Source organism: Achroia grisella, unplaced genomic scaffold, assembly GCF_030625045.1.
Source record: "Achroia grisella isolate CSIRO2021 unplaced genomic scaffold, CSIRO_AGI_Agris_v1 utg702, whole genome shotgun sequence".
NCBI classification, from domain to species: domain Eukaryota; kingdom Metazoa; phylum Arthropoda; class Insecta; order Lepidoptera; family Pyralidae; genus Achroia; species Achroia grisella.
In genome coordinates, this window is record NW_026712999.1 from 2,874,946 (window position 1) to 2,899,445 (window position 24,500).

Sequence of the window (24,500 nt, forward strand, 5' to 3'; positions counted from 1 at the left end):
TATTCTAAACTTTCTAGACATTTCTAGAATGAGTTGTCCAATGATTTCCCTAGACACATTTTATTAACTACTGTAGAATGTTTCCAACAGTATTATCCAGTAATTTGGTATTTCTATCGTCTCTCTTAAAGTTGTGATAGGTATCAAAGCTTTAACTTACTATCGAAACTAAATAAAACTAAACTCGCAAATTGCTGCAAATACTTGGGAGTAAAAGCATTTCTGTTTTCTTGGAATCGTTGAATGCATATTGCACTAAACTCAAGAACAGTATGATCGCATTGAAATTTCTCCAGTGAACTTAATTAAATTATTCTCAAAATTATGCTAGATGTTGGTACTAGTATCAATCATTATAATTACAGTATTTTTTTTTATTATAACATTCATAGCATACTTCATTATAAAAATGTGAAGTCTATTTATTTTTATAAATGATAAATTACATTACGTTGGTACTAGTATCAATCATTATAATTACAGGTTTTTTTTTTATTATAACATTCATAGCATACTTAATTATATTACGTTGCTTCATTTCTCAGATATTATTATTTACTATGTAGTCTCTTTAATCCTACATGGTAGCATCGCACAATTTAAAAAGTTTCTAATTTGACTATTGACAGCACAATAAAGTCGTTACGTATCACGTGACTGTTTTAAAAGTTTCCCCTTCCAAAGGCTACCTCGATAGCTAGTTTCGACTGCAGACCTCCTTATTCTTTTTTCGTGCGTGGTAGCAATCACACGTTCCAGAGCGATATGCCGAAAAAACGGAGTGCTGAAGAAAAAATTGTACACTACCAAAATAAAATTAAAAAATTAGAGTCGAAAAATCGAAGACACGTGGTGACTTACTCGGAAGCCTCCGACGAAGAATTCATATACGGTAAGTTATCAGTACGCCACATGCCAGGATGTTAGTAGTACTAACACAAAGGCTTGTATTTTTTCCCGGATGCTAACTACTATGTTGGCACGGAGGATGAAATTTATAATACTGAAATTTTATTTCAGATGGCGAGCAGAACGATTCTGTGGCTACGGCGTCGTGGCAAAATGAAGACGATTTACGACTGCAATCTGTAGTCCAGGAGGTGCAAAAACCTGAATGTATTAAGCATCAGGTACCACAAGTGCAGCAATCCGAAATAATACCACATGAAGACCCACAAGTGCAGCAAGAGCAGATGGAAGAAGAGACGCTGGACGCTGAATTTTTAAGTGCCTTGGGTGATCCTGGTGTTGAAAAACCAAAATATGGGGAAAAAATTCACCAAGACTTAGCACAAAGATGGCTGCCTATATTACGCAAAGGTCTGACCAAAGAGATTAAGGATACCTTAACTAAAGAATATTTAATACCCGAAAACTGCAAATTATTAAGAGCACCAATGTTAAATCTAGAAATTTCAGCGGCAGTTGCGGAATCTAACCGGGGTAGAGACAAAAAACTGGAAATAAAACAACAGCAGCTGGGCCTAGGCATTACTGCAATTAATAAAGCCATGACAGTTTTACTGAAATCAGATGATAAAGTTAAAGCAATAAAAATATTATCAGATAGTTGCCGTATTTTATCCGATTTGCACTTCACCGAGACAGAAACAAGAACGAAATTATTATGTGGTAGTTTAGATAAGACCTTTGTCAATATTATAGAAAAGGAGGAAAGAGATGAAACATTATTCGGAGAGAATCTATCGGAAAAAATTAAAGCTGCAAAAACAATAGAAAGACAAGGTCTTCAAATTAAGAAGCATGGGGATCATCCGAAAGCCTCTACTAGCCACAATAGCCAATCAACGATACGCTCGCGATTTCCGGGAAACTGGCAAAGCCCTTCTCGCTATCCGTCGAACAGGGGGGGGCGAGGAGGGCAGAGACTTCCATCAACAATGGGACGCAGGTCCATAATTCCAGCACCTGCTCCAGCTCCACAAACATCGAGACGAACGACATTGACGAGACAACGTGTCACAACACGCCGTTAATACAGGTACACGCAGGCAGACTTCACTATTTTTATAATTGCTGGGTTAAGATTACAAATAATCTTGTTGTTCTAAAGTGGATCCACGAAGGAATATATTTACCATTTTGTAAACCAGTTAGACAGGTTTTAAGACCTACTCGTCACCTTTCTTCTAACGAAACGCATGACATGCAAGTAGCTATTAATAAATTATTAAAACTAGGTGCAATAACACCATGTATCCACTCCCAGAACCAATTTCTTTCAAAAACATTTTTGACGCCAAAACCAAACGGCGACAAAAGATTTATTTTAAACTTAAAATGTTTTAATAGATTTTTACAACAAACCCATTTTAAAATGGAAGATTATAGAACTGCTTCTCGTTTAATTACAAAAAATTCATTTTTAGCCTCCATTGATTTAAAAGAATCATATTTACTTGTACCTATAGCGAAAGATCATCGTAAATACTTGCGGTTTCAGTTCGTGGATAAAAATTCTATAACGCATATGTATGAATTTGTGGGTATGCCGTATGGTCTATCTGTTGCGCCGAGAACGTTTACAAAAATTATGCGGGAAGTTGTAGGGTATTTGAGACTTCGCGGTTTCATTTCTGTGATATACCTTGATGATTGTCTGTGCATTGGTGATACTTACGAAAAATGTGTTGAAAATGTGAACGAAACTCTTAAACTTCTTCAATGTTTGGGTTTTATAATAAATTTCGATAAAAGTAACTTAATACCGCAACAAAAATGTAAGTTTTTGGGCTTCGTATTTGATACGGTAAATTTATCTATGTCTTTACCAATCGAAAAACGAAATAATATAGTACAAATGGTAAATAAATATTTACGATTACCATCCTGCACTATTAGACAATTTGCTCAATTTATTGGAACTCTAACTTCCGCTTGTCCCGCAGTTAAATATGGATGGTTATATACTAAATCTTTTGAAAGATTAAAGTATTTGGCACTTCAAAAATATAACAATTATGATGTGAAAATTAAACTCACGAAAGATATCATAGGCGATTTAGAATGGTGGAAACAAAATATATTTTCTACCGCGTCCCCTCTAAAAAATAATTATTTTCATTTGGAGATATTTACAGACGCATCACGAACCGGATGGGGTGTATTTTGTGAAGGAAAACGCGCTAATGGTAGATGGAAACGTAGTGAATCTAAATTTCATATAAATTATTTGGAATTACTTGCAGTATTTATGGGATTAAAATGTTTTGCATATAATAAATATCAGTGTACTATATTATTACGTATCGATAACACAACAGCTATTAGTTATATTAATCGTATGGGTGGAATTCAATTCCCACACTTGAACGAATTAACTAAAACGATTTGGCAATGGTGCGAGAGGCGGAGTATATGGCTGTTCGCTTCTTATATTAATACTAAAGAAAATATTGAAGCCGATGAAGAATCCAGAAAACATAACCCAGATATTGAATGGGAATTACCTATCTCGGTTTTTAACAATTTAGTGCATAGTTTTGGTCAACCAAATATAGATCTATTTGCTTCTCGCACTAATGCCAAATGTGAACGTTATGTTTCATGGAAACGAGACCCGGACGCTATGGCTATAGACGCCTTCACTCTCATATGGAGCAATTACCATTTTTATGCATTTCCACCTTTCTCATTAATTTTGAAATGTTTACAAAAGGTCGTTGACGATAAAGCCACAGGTATATTAGTATTTCCATACTGGCCTTCTCAACCTTGGTTTCCCTTATTAAAAAGTCTCGTCATATCTGAGATACTTTTATTTCACGACATTTTACCTCTTCACAGGGAACATCATACGCAACGTCACAAGATTACCCTGGCTGCAGCGAAGCTCTCCGGCTCGCGTTTACCAGGAGAAATGTCCCTGCCGAGGCAATAAATATAATGACGTCTTCCTTATCTAATAAAACCAAGCTACAATATAATGTTACATTCAAATTATGGTGGAATTATTGCCTTAAGAGTGGTAATTGCATTTTTGAAAGTTCCGTACCATCAATATTATCATTTCTTACTGAACAATTTCATAAAGGAGCTAGTTACGGTAGTTTAAATAGTCATCGCTCTGCACTTTCACTTTTAATTGGTAATAACTTAGGCTCCAATGAGCAAATTAGTCGTCTACTAAAGGGAGTATATAAACTAAGACCCAGTTTGCCAAAATACAGTTTTACTTGGGATACACAAATTGTATTCAATTATATTTCATATTGGTATCCAAACAGAGACCTAACTTTAAATAAAATTACAAAAAAGTTAGTAATTTTACTCGCTTTATGTACAGCGCATCGTGTACAGACACTATCGCTAATTAAAACCAGTAATATTAAAATAGAGGACAATCAAATACAAATTCGTATTCCAGACATCATCAAAACATCTGCTGCAGGTAGAGAACAACCCATACTATTACTGCCTTATTTTGTTGACCGTCGTAGTATATGTCCCGCTCAAACTTTAAATGATTATTTATTCCTTACAAATCAGATTAGGCCCGAGAATGTTGATTCCCTTATATTGACAATCAAGCGACCTCATAAAGCAGCTTCAGCGCAGTCAATAAGTCGCTGGATCAAGGACATAATGCGTGAGAGTGGGGTAGACGTAACGACGTTCAGTGCACATAGCACACGTCACGCCGCCACATCCGCGGCCCGAGCCGCAGGTCTCTCTTTGGACACGATACGCAGGACGGCCGGCTGGACACCCCAGTCTCAAGCATTTGCAAAATTTTATAATCGTCCTATAGGCCATGTAAGCAATTTTGCAAATGCAATATTGCCTGTGAGAACGGCGTAAATATATATATTTTAGATTTTATGATTGAATAAAAATTAAATGTATGATTTATTATTACATAAAATTATTTATAATGTATATTTTGTTTGAAATATAATTATATTTTGTTTGAAGATGAACATTGTGTATTATTTAGCAAAACTTCGTGCTTAAACTCTCAACATCTACATAGTAAATAATAATATCTGAGAAATGAAGCAACGTAATATAATATAAGATCAAACGAACTTCTTGAAGTGAAGTTCGATCGATATTATATGAGTTGCTTCATTCGAAGATATAAAATTCCCACCCCCCCTTATGCACTAATAGATTACTGTATCCCTATAAGTTTTGCCAGAATTAGGTACTCTAAAAAGAATGAGGTCTGCAGTCGAAACTAGCTATCGAGGTAGCCTTTGGAAGGGGAAACTTTTAAAACAGTCACGTGATACGTAACGACTTTATTGTGCTGTCAATAGTCAAATTAGAAACTTTTTAAATTGTGCGATGCTACCATGTAGGATTAAAGAGACTACATAGTAAATAATAATATCTTCGAATGAAGCAACTCATATAATATCGATCGAACTTCACTTCAAGAAGTTCGTTTGATCTTATATTATAAAAATGTGAAGTCTATTTATTTTTATAAATGATAAATTACATTACGTTGGTACTAGTATCAATCATTATAATCACAGTATTTTTTTTATTATAACATTCATAGCATACTTAATTATAAAAATGTTGTAGTGTATTATGTGAGTAGTTTGCTGTTTATGTTTTCAATATTACCCTCAACTCTCAATAAAGCAGTATTCATCTTACAAGCTTGTGTTTCACTACATGGTGGCAGCGGTTAAAATAAAATAAATACGTAACAGTGCAAAATATTAATAAAAAGATAAAATTTAGTGTGTATAGCATTAAATATAGTGTCTGTGCCGATTGTATTTAATCAAAATGGAACATGCACGTCCTCCTTCGGAATTACAAGTGGATGGCAATCCCGCCATTAGAGCTGAAACATGGCGGAAATGGTGGCAACAGTTTGCTGTGTTTTTAAAAGCATCGGATGTCAGTAAGGAATCCAAGGATGTGCAGGCGAGCTTGCTGGTGAATCTCATTGGAGCTGAGGGTTATGAAATTTTCTCCACATTTACTTATACAAAAGATGAAAACGCAGAGGATATTGAATGTTTGAAAAATAAATTTGACGTCCATTTTGGAACGAAAGTGAATGTCACGTCCATAAGGTTTAAGTTTTTTACACGCAACCAAGTGGCGGGAGAAACCATAAATCAGTATGTAACTGCATTAAAATTACTCAGTCAGGGTTGTGAATTTGAACATCTGGTCGACGGTTTACTGAGAGATAGAATAGTATGTGGAATCCTAGATAACGTGGTGCGTGACAGGTTACTTCGGGCGGAGGACCTGACGCTTGCGAAGGCGGTACAGATTTGTGAGGCGGCCGAGATGTCTAAAGAGGAACGTAGACAGATCGAGATGGCGACATCGTCGGGGGCGCGTGTGGATGCGGTGTACGGCGGCGGCGCACAGCGCGGCGGTGGCGCGGGCTCGAGCCGCGGCCGGCGACGCCAACGCGGGCGCCGCGGTGGCGGCGGCAACGGCGGCCGACAACACGAGCGAGCCGCGGGCGGCACTCCTTGTAGGCGTTGTGGAAATACCTACTGTGACGATGCGCAGCGGTGTCCGGCGCTGAGATCTACTTGTTTCGTATGCAACGGTCGAGGTCATTTCGCTCGGGTGTGCTCGAATAAAGTGATAGGCGAGAGGGTGTATACGATGAGTGCTACGATGTCAGATTCGAGTGATGAAGTGTTATACGTAAATATGGTAAATGTGTCTAAAGAGAAAAAATATGTGCCAAACGAGTGGACAGAAATTATTGACTTTAATGGTAAGCGTATTATTTTTAAATTAGACACAGGTGCAATGATAAATGTATTGTCGAAGTTGGACTTTGACCGATTGGGAATACATCCGAATAGTATTTTGTCATATAATAAAAAAGTGTTGTCGTACACGGGCAATATAGTTCCCGTAATTGGCAAATGTAATTTACAAATTAATTTTAAAAATAAATTGTATAATTTAAAATTTGTTATCGCAGATATGCAATGTCAAAATATACTGGGTTTAAACGCATGTTTGCAAATAGGAGCCGTTCAAAGAATAAATACTTTAAATATTGATAATTACTCGGATTTGTTTCACGGTCTAGGTAAGCAACCGGGGAAACACAAAATTATATTGGGATAATCGTGTCACTCCCGTTATCTGTCCTACTCGCCGAATCCCTCTCGGTATGAGAGACAAGTTGTTTACTGAGTTGAAAAGAATGGAGAAGTTAGGAGTCGTAAGGAAGGTGAGTCATCCTACCGACTGGGTGAATGCCATTGTCATAGCTGCAAAGAAAAACGGTGATATACGTGTATGCTTGGATCCGCGTGCTCTGAACCGTGCGGTGCGGCGCGCGCACTACTCGCTGCCGACCGTGACCGAGGTGGCGGCGCGGCTGCGCGGCGCCACCCACTTCAGCGTGCTGGACGCGCGTTGCGGGTTCTGGATGCTGGAGCTGGACGAGGCCAGTGCTGACCTCTGTACCTTCGGCACCCCTTTCGGTAGGTACCAATTTTTGAGACTACCTTATGGTATCAATTGTGCACCAGAATTATTTCATAGTATGATGAGACAGCACCTCGAAAATATAGAAGGAATCGAATCATTCATAGATGATATTGTAGTTTGGGGATATCTAGTGAACAGGAACACAATGTCAGACTAGAAAAATTACTTCAGAAAGCTAAACAAATAGGGATTCGGTTTAATAAAGAAAAATGTAAATTTAACGTAAAGGAGGTTACTTACTTAGGGCATGTTTTTGATAAGCATGGTATGAGGCCTGATAGTATTAAAGTGAAAGCCATAGTCGATATGCCTGTACCGAAAGACAGAAAAGGTCTTGAAAGATTTTTAGGTATGGTGAATTATCTTTCTAAATTTATTCCGAACTATTCTGAAAGTGTTGTGGTGTTACGAACGCTTCTAAAGAGAGATTCGGAGTGGATATGGGGACCTGAACATACGAACGCAATAAATAAATTAAAAAGTTTAATCACGTCTGTCCCAGTCCTCGCGCTGTATTCGAACCGAATACCTATAGTTGTGTCAGTAGACGCGAGCGCGGAAGCGTTGGGTGGCGTGGTACTGCAGGCAGGTCGGCCGGTCGAGTTCGCGTCACTCACACTCACCGACACACAACGGCGCTACGCACAAATTGAAAAAGAAATGCTGGCTATCGTATTTGCGTGTGAACGCTTCCATCAGTATATCTTTGGTAGAAACGATGTTACTATCCAGACGGATCATAAGCCGTTAGAAGCGATATTTAAAAAATCGTTATCTTCTGTGCCGGCGCGTCTACAGCGCATGATGTTACGTATACAAAATTACGATTTCAAAGTTGTCTATACGCCCGGGAAATATATGTACATAGCGGACACCTTATCACGTGCCGCACTCCCTGTACTTATGCATGAACGTATTAATGACGAATTAGAAGCACAAACATGTTTTATGTTACAAAATTTACAGTACAGTGATAAAAAACTAGATTCAATAAGAGATCAATTAAAAAATGACCAGCTGGCTCAAACTTTGATTTATTATATTAATAATGGATGGCCGCGAAATAAAAATAACGTGAAACCAGAAGTACGTTTGCTATGGTCATACAGGGATAGTTTAGAGTATATAGAAAATTTAATTCTTAAAGACGATCGCGTATACATTCCGTGTACATTGAGAGACGATATGTTGCGCCGCATACATGAGGGACATTTAGGCATCGACCGGTGCAAGCGTCGCGCGCGTGAGGTGATGTTCTGGCCCGGCATGTCGCGCGATGTGGAGCGCGTCGTGCGCGACTGTGCCGCGTGCGCGGTGCATGCGCCGCGACCATTGCGGGAACCGATGGTACCGCATTCTATTCCTAAATTACCATGGAATAAGTTAGGGTCGGACATATTTGAATATAAAAAGAAATATTATCTTATTTTAGTAGATTATTTTTCGAACTATGTCGAAGTTAATAAAATTAATTCAATTGGAAGTACGTGTGTTATCGGAGCAATGAAAGAGCAATTTTGTAGGCACGGTATACCAAAATTTTTAATAACAGACAACGGACCGGCTTACTCTTCTAAACAATTTAAACAGTTTTTGACCGATTGGGATATTGTCCATACCACGTCATCCCCCTTATATGCACAATCCAATGGAAAAAGTGAACGTATGATACGTACGGTAAAAAATATGTTAAAAAAATGCGATGATTCGGACCATGATTTTCAGTTGAGCTTATTAAATTTGAGATCCGCACCTAGGGATTCTGTGGATTCACCTGCCCAAATTTTAATGGGAAGACGTTTAAACACCCGTCTTCCAATTTACGAATCGCTGTTATCCGAAAAAGTAGACAACAAGGTTAATTTTGATAATTTGGTAAACAAACAGAAAATGCAGAAGTCAGCCTATGATAGACGGGCAAGGAATAAGGAACTTCCCAGCCTACAACAAAATGACAGGGTAGTCATTAATGATGGTAATTCACGTCGTTTTATGAAAGTGGTACAAAAAGCACAGGAGCCGCGGTCGTACATATTGGAAGATGGTGTCGGTCGTAGGTATAGGCGTAATCGTCGTCATATAATCTGCAGACAGCGGCGTACAGTGGGCGAGCAAACAACACACACAGGTACGAATAGTCCAGACGGTATGGCAGATAAAAAATATACAGGAAAAGGGCTGACGACTCCTATATCCAGTACTGCAACATCGTCAGATGCGGAGGTGAGTCCTTACCTGCCAGAAAATGCTACCCAGACACGCGTTTCTAATCATACACGTACTACATTCACTTTACCGAGCTCTCATGATACGCAATTTGTAACCATTAGAAAGAAGGCGAGTAAGGATAAGAAAACCTTAGATTAATTTTATTTATAATTTTGAAAATTAGTGAGTTTTGTATAAGTTTGTTAACAATTTAGTATCGGAACAATAAGTTTATATAAAATATGTTTAATAACCTAGTTACTTTTCAGTGCCATTTAAGTAAATATTAAAATGTATTCACAAGGCATATTATTGTAATAATATATTACTTACTAGTAGATATTACTACTAATTTAATAAAGTTTTGCATATATAGTTAACTATTAATGTTATTTTAAAATATGGCTACTACATATATTTGTAAAGCATATGTTGGTACCTTAGCACCTTAAATACCTACTCATTGTGTAACTAGCATCTATGTATCTTATACTTCCTAAGGGGAAAGATGTAGTGTATTATGTGAGTAGTTTGCTGTTTATGTTTTCAATATTACCCTCAACTCTCAATAAAGCAGTATTCATCTTACAAGCTTGTGTTTCACTACAAATGTGAAGTCTATTTATTTTTATAAATGATAAATTACATTACGTTGGTACTAGTATCAATAATTATAATCACAGTATTTTTTTTATTATAACATTCATAGCATACTTAATTATAAAAATGTGAAGTCTATTTATTTTTATAAATGATAAATTACATTACGTTGGTACTAGTATCAATCATTATAATTACAGTATTTTTTTTTATTATAACATTCATAGCCTACTTAATTATATAATGTGAAGTCTATTTATTTTTATAAATGATAAATTACATTATGTTGGTACTGTATATAGTCTCATATTTTAATTAAAACACTCCGTTCTTACTATCCAGCTATTAAAACAATGGAGTAGAACTTAATCCATTCCATTCCCGTCGTCCGCACAATTGAATAATTTCTCAAGTAACTGAAATGCTGACAGTGGTATTATAAAAAAATCCAACTGATATCCTCAAAACTCATCAGATAACAAAAGCCAAGTGAATTGTGGTTCTCGTTTATGGTGAAATTTCGAGACGTATCTCTGAATGGCCGCTGGATAGACAACTGAATGGGGTTTTGTGGCGTTAATATAGAAGTCTTCCTTTCAATTGTTGATGTAAATTTGACATTTCTTACTATTTTTAGTATAATAATAACTCAGGACAATTCCAACAACGCCATCTAGTTCCAAGATAGGAAAGCTTGTGTTAGGGCTACTATAGAACTGATACAAATATATTGATTACTTGTTTGTGAATACAAACATAATATTTTAGATAATACCCTCAATACTCATAAATACAAATGTAAGAGGAATCGAACCCGCGACCATCGAAAGTGGCGGTGTGCTAAACGATAAGATGACCGAGGCAGTTAATCCTATTAAATTTACATCAATATTTTTTTGGAGGGCCTTTTTTTAATAGATGGAAATGCATATAAATCAAGTGGTAATTATATGTTGCTATGATTAAGACCACTGCTCCTCTTTACTTACAACCCCTTTCATTAAGGGGAAAATACTAGATTTATTATCTGCATCAGAAAACTCAATAAATAGTCATTCTACTGACTCAGTTCTTAAGATTTTTCTATTCTTTATGTTATATTACGATTAATTAGTACACTCTTAATTTGTACGAAAAATTATGTGTCCCATATAAAACTAGCTAACATTGTTGTAAAAACAAATATAATAATAATTTTTTTTAAATACAGCCTGTATTTAAAAAATGTGATAATAATATTTGCTAAACTGGTTATTAATTAAGAATTAAGCTAGTTAGTAGTTAATAACTAATAATCAAAAATATGTGAAACGTTATTAGCATTGATTTAAAAAATCCAAAAAGGTATTCGTATAATCAAGCCTTCAAATAACAAAGACTACTAATTGTGGCTCTTCTTTGCCGTTACATTTTAAGGTAAATCCCGGAAGGGTCGCTGGAATGATACGTGAATGAGATTTTGAGGTGCTGGTGAGAGAAGTTTCTTCAACCACTGCAATTAAATAGTTACATTGACCACATTTGTTAATTTATTCTCAAATAGAATATGGCAAAGGATGTAAAAATATTTACAAAATGCTACTAGTAACACGTTAATATAATAATAAATAAATAACTCTGAACCATTAACACAGAGCGAACTAGTACCACAATAATCAGAGCTTGTAGTATGGGTACTAAACAACTGATATTCGTATAAATACTAAGATATTTTTTTTGGCATTACATACATAATATATATAGAAAACACCCAGACCGATACAAATAATCATACTCATGATTCGTTGTATCGGTGATCGTCCTCAATAATAATAGAATTAAAAATGTTAAGTACCAAATAAGTCACAAACAATCACAGGCACAAGAAGTTTGTCTTACGACGGAGTTAAAAACAAATAACAATATAATTATTTTGCAAACTGAAATGTTGGTAAAGAAACTTTATATACAGATTTTAATCCGGATTATAGGTCCTTTATTGTTTTATACACGACCCTAAAACTAGATGGCATTATTAGTGAAGGAGATTCTCTTGGATCGATTTTTAGATCGCCTCGTGTGTGTCTGCTGATCACCCGACTTTATCCCTATCACAACTCCAATATTGCCCCTGATTTAAGTGCCGTATATCTTATCACGTACGTTTTCCCAAACCCTTTGAATAAAAGAGTTATTCATATCTGTCCTGTCTGTCTGTCAAAGAATCCTCATGACATTAATGTAAAAATGCTGTACATATGTCAGTTTATCGTATTATTCAATCATGAATTGACTGATCGCTCCGCACGTTGGCACAAATTATGTCTTTTTCAGATTAGTCTATATTCAAACGCAATATGTATATTGGAAAGGATTGGAAGGGAATGTAGCAAAATGATATTTTTATATATGTGATATTTAAAATATCGTAATATATAGATGCAATTTTACATTTCTACCTTGTACCCCACAAGGGTAAATAGATAGAAATATAAAATTGCATTATTAAAATAATATGTCTGTACTAATATTATAAAGAGGATAATGATGTTATAGTACTTGCTTAAGCAAACAGTACATACTGGGCATCAGTGACTGATAATCCGAGAACATGTGTTGTGCGTAGCTCAATATCGTAAATTCATCAAGAATTAACTACGATGATTTTTAGTTGAGATCATGTGCAGGTCGACCAATCCAAACCAAGACCAAAAACCGAAATACTGTTAGCAATATTTAAACGTATAAACAAACAAACGAAATAAACAAAAGATAAGACAATTTAAGCGACGAGACCGTATTTTGTATCTTATTACTTGAAATTTGTTTTATTTTTATTGGGTGAGAACTAAGATGTGATTCTTCCAGGTATTTTACTGCCATTTCTCACCCTTAAAACACATCTTACAAAGCAGCCACTTGGTAACAGAAATAGGTGAGACATCCATCCAAGTAATGTACCTATAATATATACAAAAATATTCTAAGTCGGTACAGTTAAACTGCTCTATTATGCGTCTAGACATTCCGCCTGGATACGTCATTACGCAATTGCGCTCCGACAAAAATCCGCGGAATCTGTAAATATCAAATTGTCCGAATCTCGGTTTCTTTCATTTCAGATTTATTCCCTGCTTTCTTTACTCGCTTTAATTTAAAAAGTTGGATTGACGTCCCCGAAGCGATGAGAAACACTCGCTTTTTATGTCACAATGTTTATGGAGTACAAATTACCCGTGTTTGCTTCACTTTGATGAGTTTTTCTTGTAAGATATTTACGTCTTATTTGCTTTCCTCATAGTCCGAGACGTAATTCATTCGTTCAGGGTCATCCAATAAAATTAATTTGTTATTTACTTTTTTCTTCAGTGTAAGCATATTAGATACTAGCTTTGTCCGCGTGGACATAGGATATATAGGTTATCGCGCGTTTAAAGATCCGTGTACAGTAGTGGGACGTTATATATCCTAAACATTCCACTTAAGTCTATCTATTCTGTCTATTAAATGAAAACGAACCAAAATCCGCGTAGTATTTTAAGATTAAGACATATATAGGTCCATTACATTATTTAGAAAATATTTTAACCGGAAATTTAAGCCGTTTAAATGGTATTGCCAGATCAGTTGGGATCATCGGTATTTTTGTTATTTATAAGAAAAAAGTTTTTCTTCAGTGTAAGCATATTAGATATGACGAAATACGAGTACGTATTTTTTTTATTTCTTTTTATTGGGTTGTTTGGGCTATTGTCAGATGTGTAGCACCTGTAGCACTGCGACCTACATAGATCTATTGTGCTCGCCCTTTTCAGAGTTCGCTACCTAGACCCGTCAGGGACAAGAATTGAAGGATATTCTTAGGAGCGATCGTTTTTATCTCCTCGGGAAAGAGTGTAAACTTTCCAAAGGAGATATTTCGTTTATGCATGAGTGAGCTACAACCACATAGGATGTGAAGCGGCGTTTCCTCTTCAGTTTGGCAGAATCTGCAGATACTTGTCGTGCATAGGCCTAGCTTAGCCATATGCTTGTTCAATTTGCAGTGTCCTGTGAGGGCCCTAGTCATCATGCATATGTTGCTTTTACTCAATAGCAGTAATCTATTGGAGTATTTGGTCGAGAAGCCCGATATTAGGTCTTTTGAATGTATTAATCCTGGCATTTCTTGCCAGTGATTCAGTGCTTCTCGTTTGGTTATTAATTTGAGATGTCGCAGTTTTAGGCAACGAGGCACACTACAGAAGGGTTCGGGGCCCAGTTGGATGGTTTTTGCCCCTAACTTTGCCAGATGGTCGGCATTCTCATTGCCTTCAATATTTGAATGCCCGGGGACCCATCTCAGTATAATATTATTTCTGCTTCCTACTTCATTTAGTAGCAGGATACAGTTTCTAATAAGTTTAGAACGGATTTCGTACGAGTTAAGTGCTAGTAGAGCAGCTTGACTGTCCGAATAAATGTATATGTTCTGATTGATGTAGTTGAGGCTTAGGATTACTTCCAGACATCTAATTAAGGCGTAAGTCTCTGCCTGAAAGATTGAGGCGTATTTTCCTAAGCCTATATAGTTGCAGATTTTTGGTTTTACACCACATATTCCACATCCTACATCATCTCCTATTTTGGACCCGTCTGTAAACCAGACTAGGTCATGCTCTGAGTGAGACGGTGTATGGTTATTTTGCCATTCGTCTCTTCCGTACGAGTACGTAGCAGTTATATATAAATACTTTACGATTTGTTGCAAAATCTTTGCACATTTTTATATATTTAATTTTGTACTAATTTTAAATGTAAATTAGTAAATCGTTTATAGAATTATCATATTTTGTTTGTCACTTTTGCTTTGATACTGTTTGTACTCGTATTTCATTATAAGTATTAACCATTTTCTATCCATTGTTTGATTTAGATCACGCATGCAGTCCATACATTGTATCGCCCACACGTATGTAGATATTCATATATATACATATTTTTTAGTTAGTTGATATTATATGGAACAAATTTTCTTCTCTTCATATTCCTTTCTTAATAATTTTAGTAATAGTTAAAAAAGAAGTCCCTATTTTAAAATTAATAGAATACGATGCAATATCTCCTGATATTATAATCAGTTTCGTAGTATTTCATGTATTTACCATGAGTGTCGTGTTTTCGCGAATTAGGTAGAAAAACTTGGAGCAGATTTCGAGACTTGTGAGATGTAGGAGTTTTCTTTTCAATACACATCAACACTCATCTTTACTACTCGAGTTCTTTTCCCTGGCCAACGAATTTTGGAATAAAACCGATATTATACATACTTATTTAGAAATTTATTTAAAAAATAATAGTCTTATAAGAAATCCTACTTAAATTATTGCAAAAATACCTATGGAATCATCAATTAACTAAAGCCACTAGATTCCAAAAGGAATCTTTTAGATCAGCATACGTATAAAACATATCAAAAAAACACAGACACAGAAAACTCCTCTTTTTGGAGATCGCTGAAAATACAAAGCTTAGCTGTAAGCCGTCATAGATTAGTAAGGACTGTTATAAAGATCAGGAAAGGATGAGTTATATTTGTGACTTACTGTTCACTAGTTTGGCGAATTAATCTTTATCGTCATTAGTGGTTCAAACATCAAAGGTTTTAATGGAGTACACACATTATATGTAATGGGAAGTGGCATAGTTCGTATACATGAAAGTGTCAGTTATATACGGTTATCATTTCGTTATGTAACCTCCTATACATAACCCACATACATTCTCAAGGACTAAGGTATTAAGCCTATATAACTTGCTATTTCACCATGTACTATAATTTCTTATACCACTATAATTTCACTTTAAGTGTCGCGCTTTAGAAAGGCAACCTTTCAGAAGCGCAGCTGAGGTTACTAGAGTTAGTAGCTTTGGCTCAGCATGTTAAATGTCAAACTAACTAACTAACTAAGAAAACAGAGTCCAATGTACGTTTAGAGTTAGACAACCTTCAAAATCAAACACAGTTTACAATATAGTTATCAAGCAGTTGGAATAGGAGATACGCAAATACAAAAAGCGAAGGTGCTCGCACACTAAAGCGTGTCGACGCTGCTGGAGTCGCGCTGGACAGACATTGCAATCCCGCGACTCCAGCAATAGGCGCTACGTCGGGATACCTTGGAGTTTTAGGAGTGTCACAGTACCCGGTTGCCTCCCCCAGGGTAGGCGAGTCTCCATGAGCAATTTTCTCCAAGAAAAAAAAAAGATTCGCAGACGGCTTCGTCTACCTCGGTAAACAAATGACACATCTTTCGTTTTTACGTTTCAAATACTGTTTTTTTTTATTGTATTTCTTCTCTATGTACGACAAAGAGTTATTACTATTGTTTAGCATATACTACGACTGTATGTAAAACAATATTCCACTCTTCGAAGAGAGAATTGTTCATGAACGACACAATTATTACGTTTGCGCCATTGTTACAGGGAAGCCGGCGATTTCTCTTAATAAGATTTCACTTATTATGGGAATAACTCTGCCTGGATTGTTACTCGCTTAATCAATGGAAATTATGAAGGAAGGTCCATATACCTACATTCATTCTAAGATATTATATAATACTGATTACATTTTTCCAAAGGGAAGATTAACCATTGTTATCATATAGTTATTTTCTTCGGTTTATATCTTGACAAATGCTGGTTAAGACTTGACAGCATCTTTTACGTGATATGTTGTCTATTTTATGTTTATTAAATTAATTCTAATAATTATAATTGCAAAATTTCTCAACTTTCTGCCAAAAGACAAGATATTAATAAAACCGAATGGATTCCAATTATCTTCTTGCCCTAGACTGATTATCTTCTAAGCAAACATTATAGTAAAAAAAAAAACAAATTAGGGCACTATACTCTCAAATTATCCGGTCTAAATATTGTAACATTTGTTAAGGTTTTTTATGAAACAAAATATACTCGAAGTGATTTATCACTAAACAGATCAATCTACAGATCTACTAGGTACAAATGAATTATTTAGTCGGTAATAAGGAATCTAATACATTATGCATACCTATTGAACAACTTTATTTGACGTGAATAAATATAGAAAATAATAAAAAGAAAATTAAAATAAGGATCTATAAAAACTGTAGAACTCAATAAAAACAAAAGTTTTTTATAGTCATATGTATCTATATTTCATTTATGATCGAAATTAAAAAGTTTTGAGTTGCTATATGTACCTATACCAAATTTTATTATTATAGGTTAAATTGTTTAGACGTTAAAAAGATCACTAACAGATAAAGTCGTTTATATACTTATGACTTACATATATACATTTGAAAGATAGGTCATAGAATAGATATGTATCTATTTTTTATATACCTTTCCTATATTATAATTGAAAAATTGAACTGAGAATAAACAACAGCCAATAAACAACAAAATAAAGTTAAAGTGGAAACTAAACATTTTCTGAAAATACGATCGCAGTAGGATTAGGAGTTAATCATGCAGTTTCCACGAGATAACGTTGTAGGTACAGTTACTGTGTAAAATAACCGGTAAAATGGTAGAATAGGTAATTATTCAACAATATTTTATGTAGTATTTTCCACTCATACGGTAGACATTCTAAATTACACAGCTGTTTATAAAATAACAAGCCATGGCGGTGTTTTGTTATAATCTCATGGAGATCCATCTCAATTTGCGCCAGAAAAATTGCTCTTAAATTGAGTTTCTGTTTGTTTACACATATTATTTTTTATTATAAATCCAAAACAATCTAATAAATAAAACTGGAATTTTCACGCAGCGCCATTTTGTCACAAAGTGAACATTCACTTTGTGACAAAATGGCGTTGGTAATGGTAGTGTTAACTATGAATACTAGATAACAGATAGAGAATAGAGTTAGAATTTGAATAAAGGCATCTGCATGGGTACAGCAGTCTCACCTAATTCTGCCGTCACAGAGTGTACTCTACATTATTGTGTCTACATACTGTATAATATATATATTAATATACAAAGGAAGCAGATTTTATTATGCGTAAAGAAAACTACGATTCTACTGGCCGATTTGAAAATATCTTGTATTATTTGAAAGATACATTTGGTCCGAGATTTATTTAGATGTTATATATTAAAATATATATCGTCTAAATAAATAAATGTAGTTATTTTAAAGTCGACAGGAATTTTCGATAATTGAAAGTTTAGGGATAAATATGCATATTACTTACATATAATTACATATTATTTATATTTAATAAAAAAATATTACACACAAATGAGATCGATGAAAATTTTTAATTTAGAAAACAGTAAATACGGAATATCTTTTAGTATCTTATTGTAAAACATACGTGACGTTAAAAAACACCTTAATAAATGCGGATATTTGTATGTTAAGTTGTATGAATGTATGCAATGCTCTTTCATGCTAAAGCTATCAAATGTAGTAATAATATAGATCATATATCAGAATATCACATAGGCTACAAATTTATATTACATATGTGAAACTGTGGGCACAGCTAGTATATATATATATATATATGTATTTTTCTAAAGTGTAAAACTTGCTATAGAATGTTGAGAAAACCTCACAAAAATCTTCTCTTGTTTGTAATATTACAATAACAATAAACCGAGATAGGCTGTATGAGCAGGTTATACATAATTTATTCGCTGTACACGCTACTAACAACGCGGTATACGCAAGGTCAAAATTGGATATTACCATCATAACAAGCGGCATTAGATAGTAGACGCCTCCAACATGATCATATTACAAATCCGTCTGGATACAACCAAAACATCTATATTAACGTTTATATATCTAACCACCATGAAATTTCTAACACCCACGGTGTGTGCCTGCTTTACAAAATCTCATTTGATGCTTGTGAATCGAAAATACAAGGCGTAAATCGTAAGTGATAAATTAAACAAGCCTTTAGCAACAATTAAATATATTGTAATTTAATCAAATGTATTTTCGTGGTATAATATGTTTAAAAAAAATATATTATGTGTGCGTACAAATGAAGGTCGAGGTACAATGTGAATATAATATAGAATGTTATAAATTGAATATTACGATTTCTAGGATATACATATACGAAGGCAGTATGCAATTTTAATGTAATGAACTAACGAATTTTATGCTAAATCTACATATAATCTTACACTATACTGGAAGCTTGAAACATGTTCTCTGAGGGTGATAGTTTCTATATGTACACAACATATTTATTTTCATTTGTATATTTGTATTGATTAAGGTAATGTTTTTTCTATGCATACTAGGTATTTACTAATAGAAAATAACTAATTGTATCTGTAAGTTGTCTAGCATTGTCAGTACTTATAGATATACCTAATTATTATCTTTGCTTAACAACCTATTAACCTATTAGGAACTAAATCAATTTAATTCGCGAAGAATCGTTAATACAATACCTAAGATTTCATTCTGTCGACTAAATTTATTTTATTCAATAAATCGTTCTCAATTGCAAAACATGTTCACATTCCTAAAGCAATTTATAAGAATTACACATCACCAGATTTGCAGCTTTGTTTACTTGTAATAAAACTGTGCTCGCTTTCTCGCTTTAATTCAAAACAACGGAGCAGAGTGAACGAAAATAAGGATTACGTTATTCTACCTTGCAAAGAAAAACCTAATACTTGAGTTGGCTAAGCATAATTGTTTACTTTAAAACCACGTGGAATAACAAATGTTATAATGTTGTTACAACGTTTTCAAATTTATTTATTACATTATTGGAATATCAAACAAGCTTATGACCCACGTAACGGCAAGTGGAAATGGTCATTGATACATGATAATGAGGACTAGGACCCCATTGCCAGCAATGTACCATGTCAAGTCGACCTCTACGCGGTTTCCTCTGAAAACCACCGTAGTAAACTGCCATTTGCCAAAATGGGCAAACTGACCTAGCTTCATGCTCATTTACTTCATTCTCATAAAAGCCCCTCTTTCGTTGCTATTCTATAGAACTAAGCTATAATTTAACTGCTATATCTCACTGTCTAATCGAAACATAGTTTACAGAAGAAGTTTCTGGAGGGCTGAAATAGGTGAGACAGATATACCCACGTAGACTAGTCGACATTGTACAAAGTCTACTTCGATAAAACAAAACATACAAAAATAACATAGTAATAATATATAACCCAACACTGTTGTTGCCTTACAGACAAGTATGCATGCACAACTATAGTACCCTGATGAATGATTCAGATAGATTAAAAAGGAAATTTTATAGTTTCCTGCGCCGAAATGCCTATTATTTAATAATTATTTATAAAAATAATGATTTTACACTATCGATGTGCGCTAAATTTTCTAGAAAGTAAGTACATATTATGAATCAATAAAAATTAAGTTGAACGACGGTGGTGAAATCTTTATACTTACGTACAAAATAATAGTATAGTTTCTTATAATATACATCTGATACAATAAAAAGTCAATAAATAAAAAAATATTTTCCATAACAAAAAATAATACAGAGAGCTTAAAAGAATATTATCACTATTATTATTATTATATATCTATTATAAAGTACATTTTTTTTTTTAAATAATACAACTGTATATTTTATTATTCGACCTTCACCAAACAAGATTCGACTAAAGAGGACAACACCACGCAGACTATAAACATATGGAAGTATTCCCCTTAGGTGACCCTTGAGGATTTACGAGGGTATATAACGACGTCGGGCACAACAACGGGCATGTTGCAATACGTCTGATATTGCATTTTTACTGTAACACGTGGCTTACAAAATTGCTACTCCCTTTTTGTGCACCGGCAACAATGTTTTTCTATTTCTGTCACAGTAAATCTAAACTAGCAGGTACGTACTAAAAGTTAATAAGTAAAAAGGAAAGATTTAATTTCTATATTTAACGGATGACGTCAAGACGTATACGTATACGATATAGGGGGATTGTTGGTAATGTGGATTAATAACCCTATCGCTAGCAATATACCATATCAGGTAGACCTCCACGTGGTCTCCCCTAGAAACCATTATGTTAAATTCCTGGCGAATTTAGCACGTTGGACTAACTGACCTGACCTCATACTCATCTTATCATCCTCCACTGGTGCCCCAGCGTATACCGTTAGCGCCGACGAGTGCACCATTACATTCTCATGTCTATAAAAAAACGTCAAAATATACTTAAAAGGTTTTAAATTTTAGTTCTATAGATCAACATCAGCATTTTACACGGGAAAAAATATTTTAAAATATCTATATTATAAATCAGTATTGCATAAGTGACATTCCTAGTGTTTCAGACATTTATAGGCAATTATAATCATTTAACATGATGCTGAACATATATTTCTTTGCTACCATTATGGTATCATAAAAAGTATTATATCCTGACCTACCTCATAGTCGCAACATCCGCCTATTTTGTTGCTTGTTTCTCGATGACCGTTTGTCTGATTTTCTTTTAAATTTTACTGGGCTCCTAAAACTTTTAAACAGTAAAAAATAAGCCTATTAGGTAAGTTTTTTAGGTATTAACACGTTCAAACAAATAAACTCTGATCTGTACCTAATAAAAATATATTGGTTGCGTTGATATGTAATATTATTACATTATATTACAATAACACTCTGGCTCATAAATACAGAGGGTTTAAACTTAAAACACTCCACTTCTTGCATGGAGGGTTAAAAACTATTTTATATTAAACTATAAATCACTTTGAGGTGCCCGTAAAAACATACTACCGTGAAACTAATGCCGGAAACTCCTCATACCGCAGCTGAATTATTATAATTTTCATGTACTTTGTATTTCACTAGCAGCTTCTATTAATTTTCCTTTATCATTGTAATTTTTGAGATATTTTCACTGTAGTAGATATTATTATTATATACTATAATAATAATCTCAGGATAATTCACACAGCGACATCTAGAAAGAAAGAAAGAAAATAGTTTATTTGGTACATAACAATAATAAAAATAAATTTTAAATTACATTATATAGATTTATATTAATCTAGTACCATCTAGTACCAAGTTAGGCTACCTAAAGTTTGTGTTGTGGGTTTCTATTACTAGATTTTTAATAAATACATACGTATTATATATAGACAACACACAGACCGATACAAGCAATCATACTCATGAATACAAATATTTGTGCCGTGCGAGGACTCGAAACCATAACCATCGGAAGTAAGGCGACGTGCTAAACCCCTAGACCACCGAAGCCGTCACTATTATATATATATATTATAGTATTTAGTAAGTATATATTTATTTTTATGTATTTATATTTATATCAAGTGTTATAAAGATATATTTAACTATGTTAGGTAAAATTATAGGTTTGTCCTTTCAAACCACTTGCTGTCTCTGTCACCCATCAATTGCTGTATGTTGTTACCTAATGGTTAGCTGGTAGAGAATGTCATATGGCATTAAACTCGCCAAATTACCAGTTTTTATGTATTATGTATTTTCTTTTTTTATTGGAAACAAACCGACAGGCAATTGGGTGTTTTTTTTGTAGTACTCTAATGCTGTTGGGCGCAGCTGGCTTTTCAGACTCTTCACCAGACGATAGGGGACGAGTGCAGATGGCACTCTAAATCCGCCGAAGAACTTATGGAGCGACTAAAGGCCAACTGCCGCCTGACGGATACTACTTTACTCTGAGGGCACCGTTAGGGATTCGAACCTCGGCTCAGGCCGTCGTAATTTCGATCCCAGTTTGAATTGGACGGGGTTCGATCGGAGAGGCGGATGGTTAACGGTATCTTTTGCCTAAATATTTAGTTACGTCCTTCAACAGCACTATGGGAATTACGTTAGCAAGTGACACTCATGCGTTAGCATACCAGAGGATTAGGATAACTTACTTCTTATCCTGTCATTTTATATTGATGACCACAAATAACAGTAAATAATATAAAAAAGTATATTGATTGTATTGTTGAAACAATATTAAGTTGTTACAGGTTTAATTTCGTATAGACTAAAATAAGTAGTCGTGTATCGCTTCACGCTTTTATCGGAAAAATGATTTATTACTGGTTGGTAAGAAATAATAAAGGTTGCCTACATACACAAGATATTAGGGTTAGAAGAAAGAAGAATGAAATTTTCCCATATTCAAGGTGAATAAACTTTGGCTACCTTAGGTAAGTATTAAAGCATCTAATATATATTTAACTCTCCTATATCTCACTCTGAAAACCAACATATTCTAGGCAAATTTAGCAATATAGATACTAAGGTATAGGAGGGATATGCATGATTTTTATAAAATATTTTGTTACCCCAGGGAAGAGAAGATTCTTATTAATAAGAAATAAGACCACAATTGCTAGCCAACATTTCTTCGAGTTTTCCTGTTACCACTGTAGTTAAACCCTTTGGAATTTATAATGAGATGGGGATGAAGTCAGTCTGACTTCATCCTCATCCTATCATCCATCCTACATTGACGTTCCACCTATACGTTGGTGCAGCATCCATTATCGCAGATTAGAGCATAATTCCATCATCATCTATTAACTGAAAAAAATCACACAACATGCTGACTATTGTGGAACTTGTTACACACTTTACATCTTCCATTTTGGATGATATTTGAAAACATTTTCTTCAATTATATCTCCTTTTTGTTAGCCCTAAGCTGTTTTCATAGAAACCACTGCGTCATGGTGAGCCTACGAGATCTCTACGTTTAATCGATCGCTCCTTCTATTATATCCGGTACCATGTTATTTTTAAGGTCAGTTATAACATTTTAACTCCACTGAACAATTACAAAACCATTTCAAACTTAGTATAATGCAGTTTAGTAACTACTGAGGAAGGTTTTGTAAAAGTCTTAGGCTGGTGTACCTCCATCTCATCTATTACAAAGTTGCTGTTTTGTTTCAATTAAAATAATAGCTTTTGTTGTACAGAATGGCAACGCATAATAGGCATCATATTATATTGTGATCATCTACATGTATAATGTATATAGGCGACAATATTATATCTATATATAATATTATATCTATATAAGACTATATTTCATATTCTGAATTTGTTTTTTAATTTAAAGTTCTTTTATAGTACATTCTTGTTTTATACTTCTATTCTGTTATATCAATAGTCGTTCCTAATATATATCTCCGTATACATAGTCTTTTCGTTCTACCTATACACAAATAAAATAAAACTATAACAGACAGT

General features: G+C 34.4%; 1 protein-coding gene across 1 annotated transcript; it reads left to right on the plus strand.

The window, feature by feature from the left end:
- The first annotated feature begins 765 nt into the window (after positions 1-765).
- On the plus strand, positions 766-1,997 carry LOC131850119 (uncharacterized). Its single transcript, XM_059200286.1, has 2 exons — positions 766-892; positions 1,021-1,997. The coding sequence occupies exons 1-2, from the start codon at positions 766-768 to the stop codon at positions 1,995-1,997; spliced, it is 1,104 nt and encodes a 367-aa protein (XP_059056269.1).
- Positions 1,998-24,500: the final 22,503 nt, after the last annotated feature.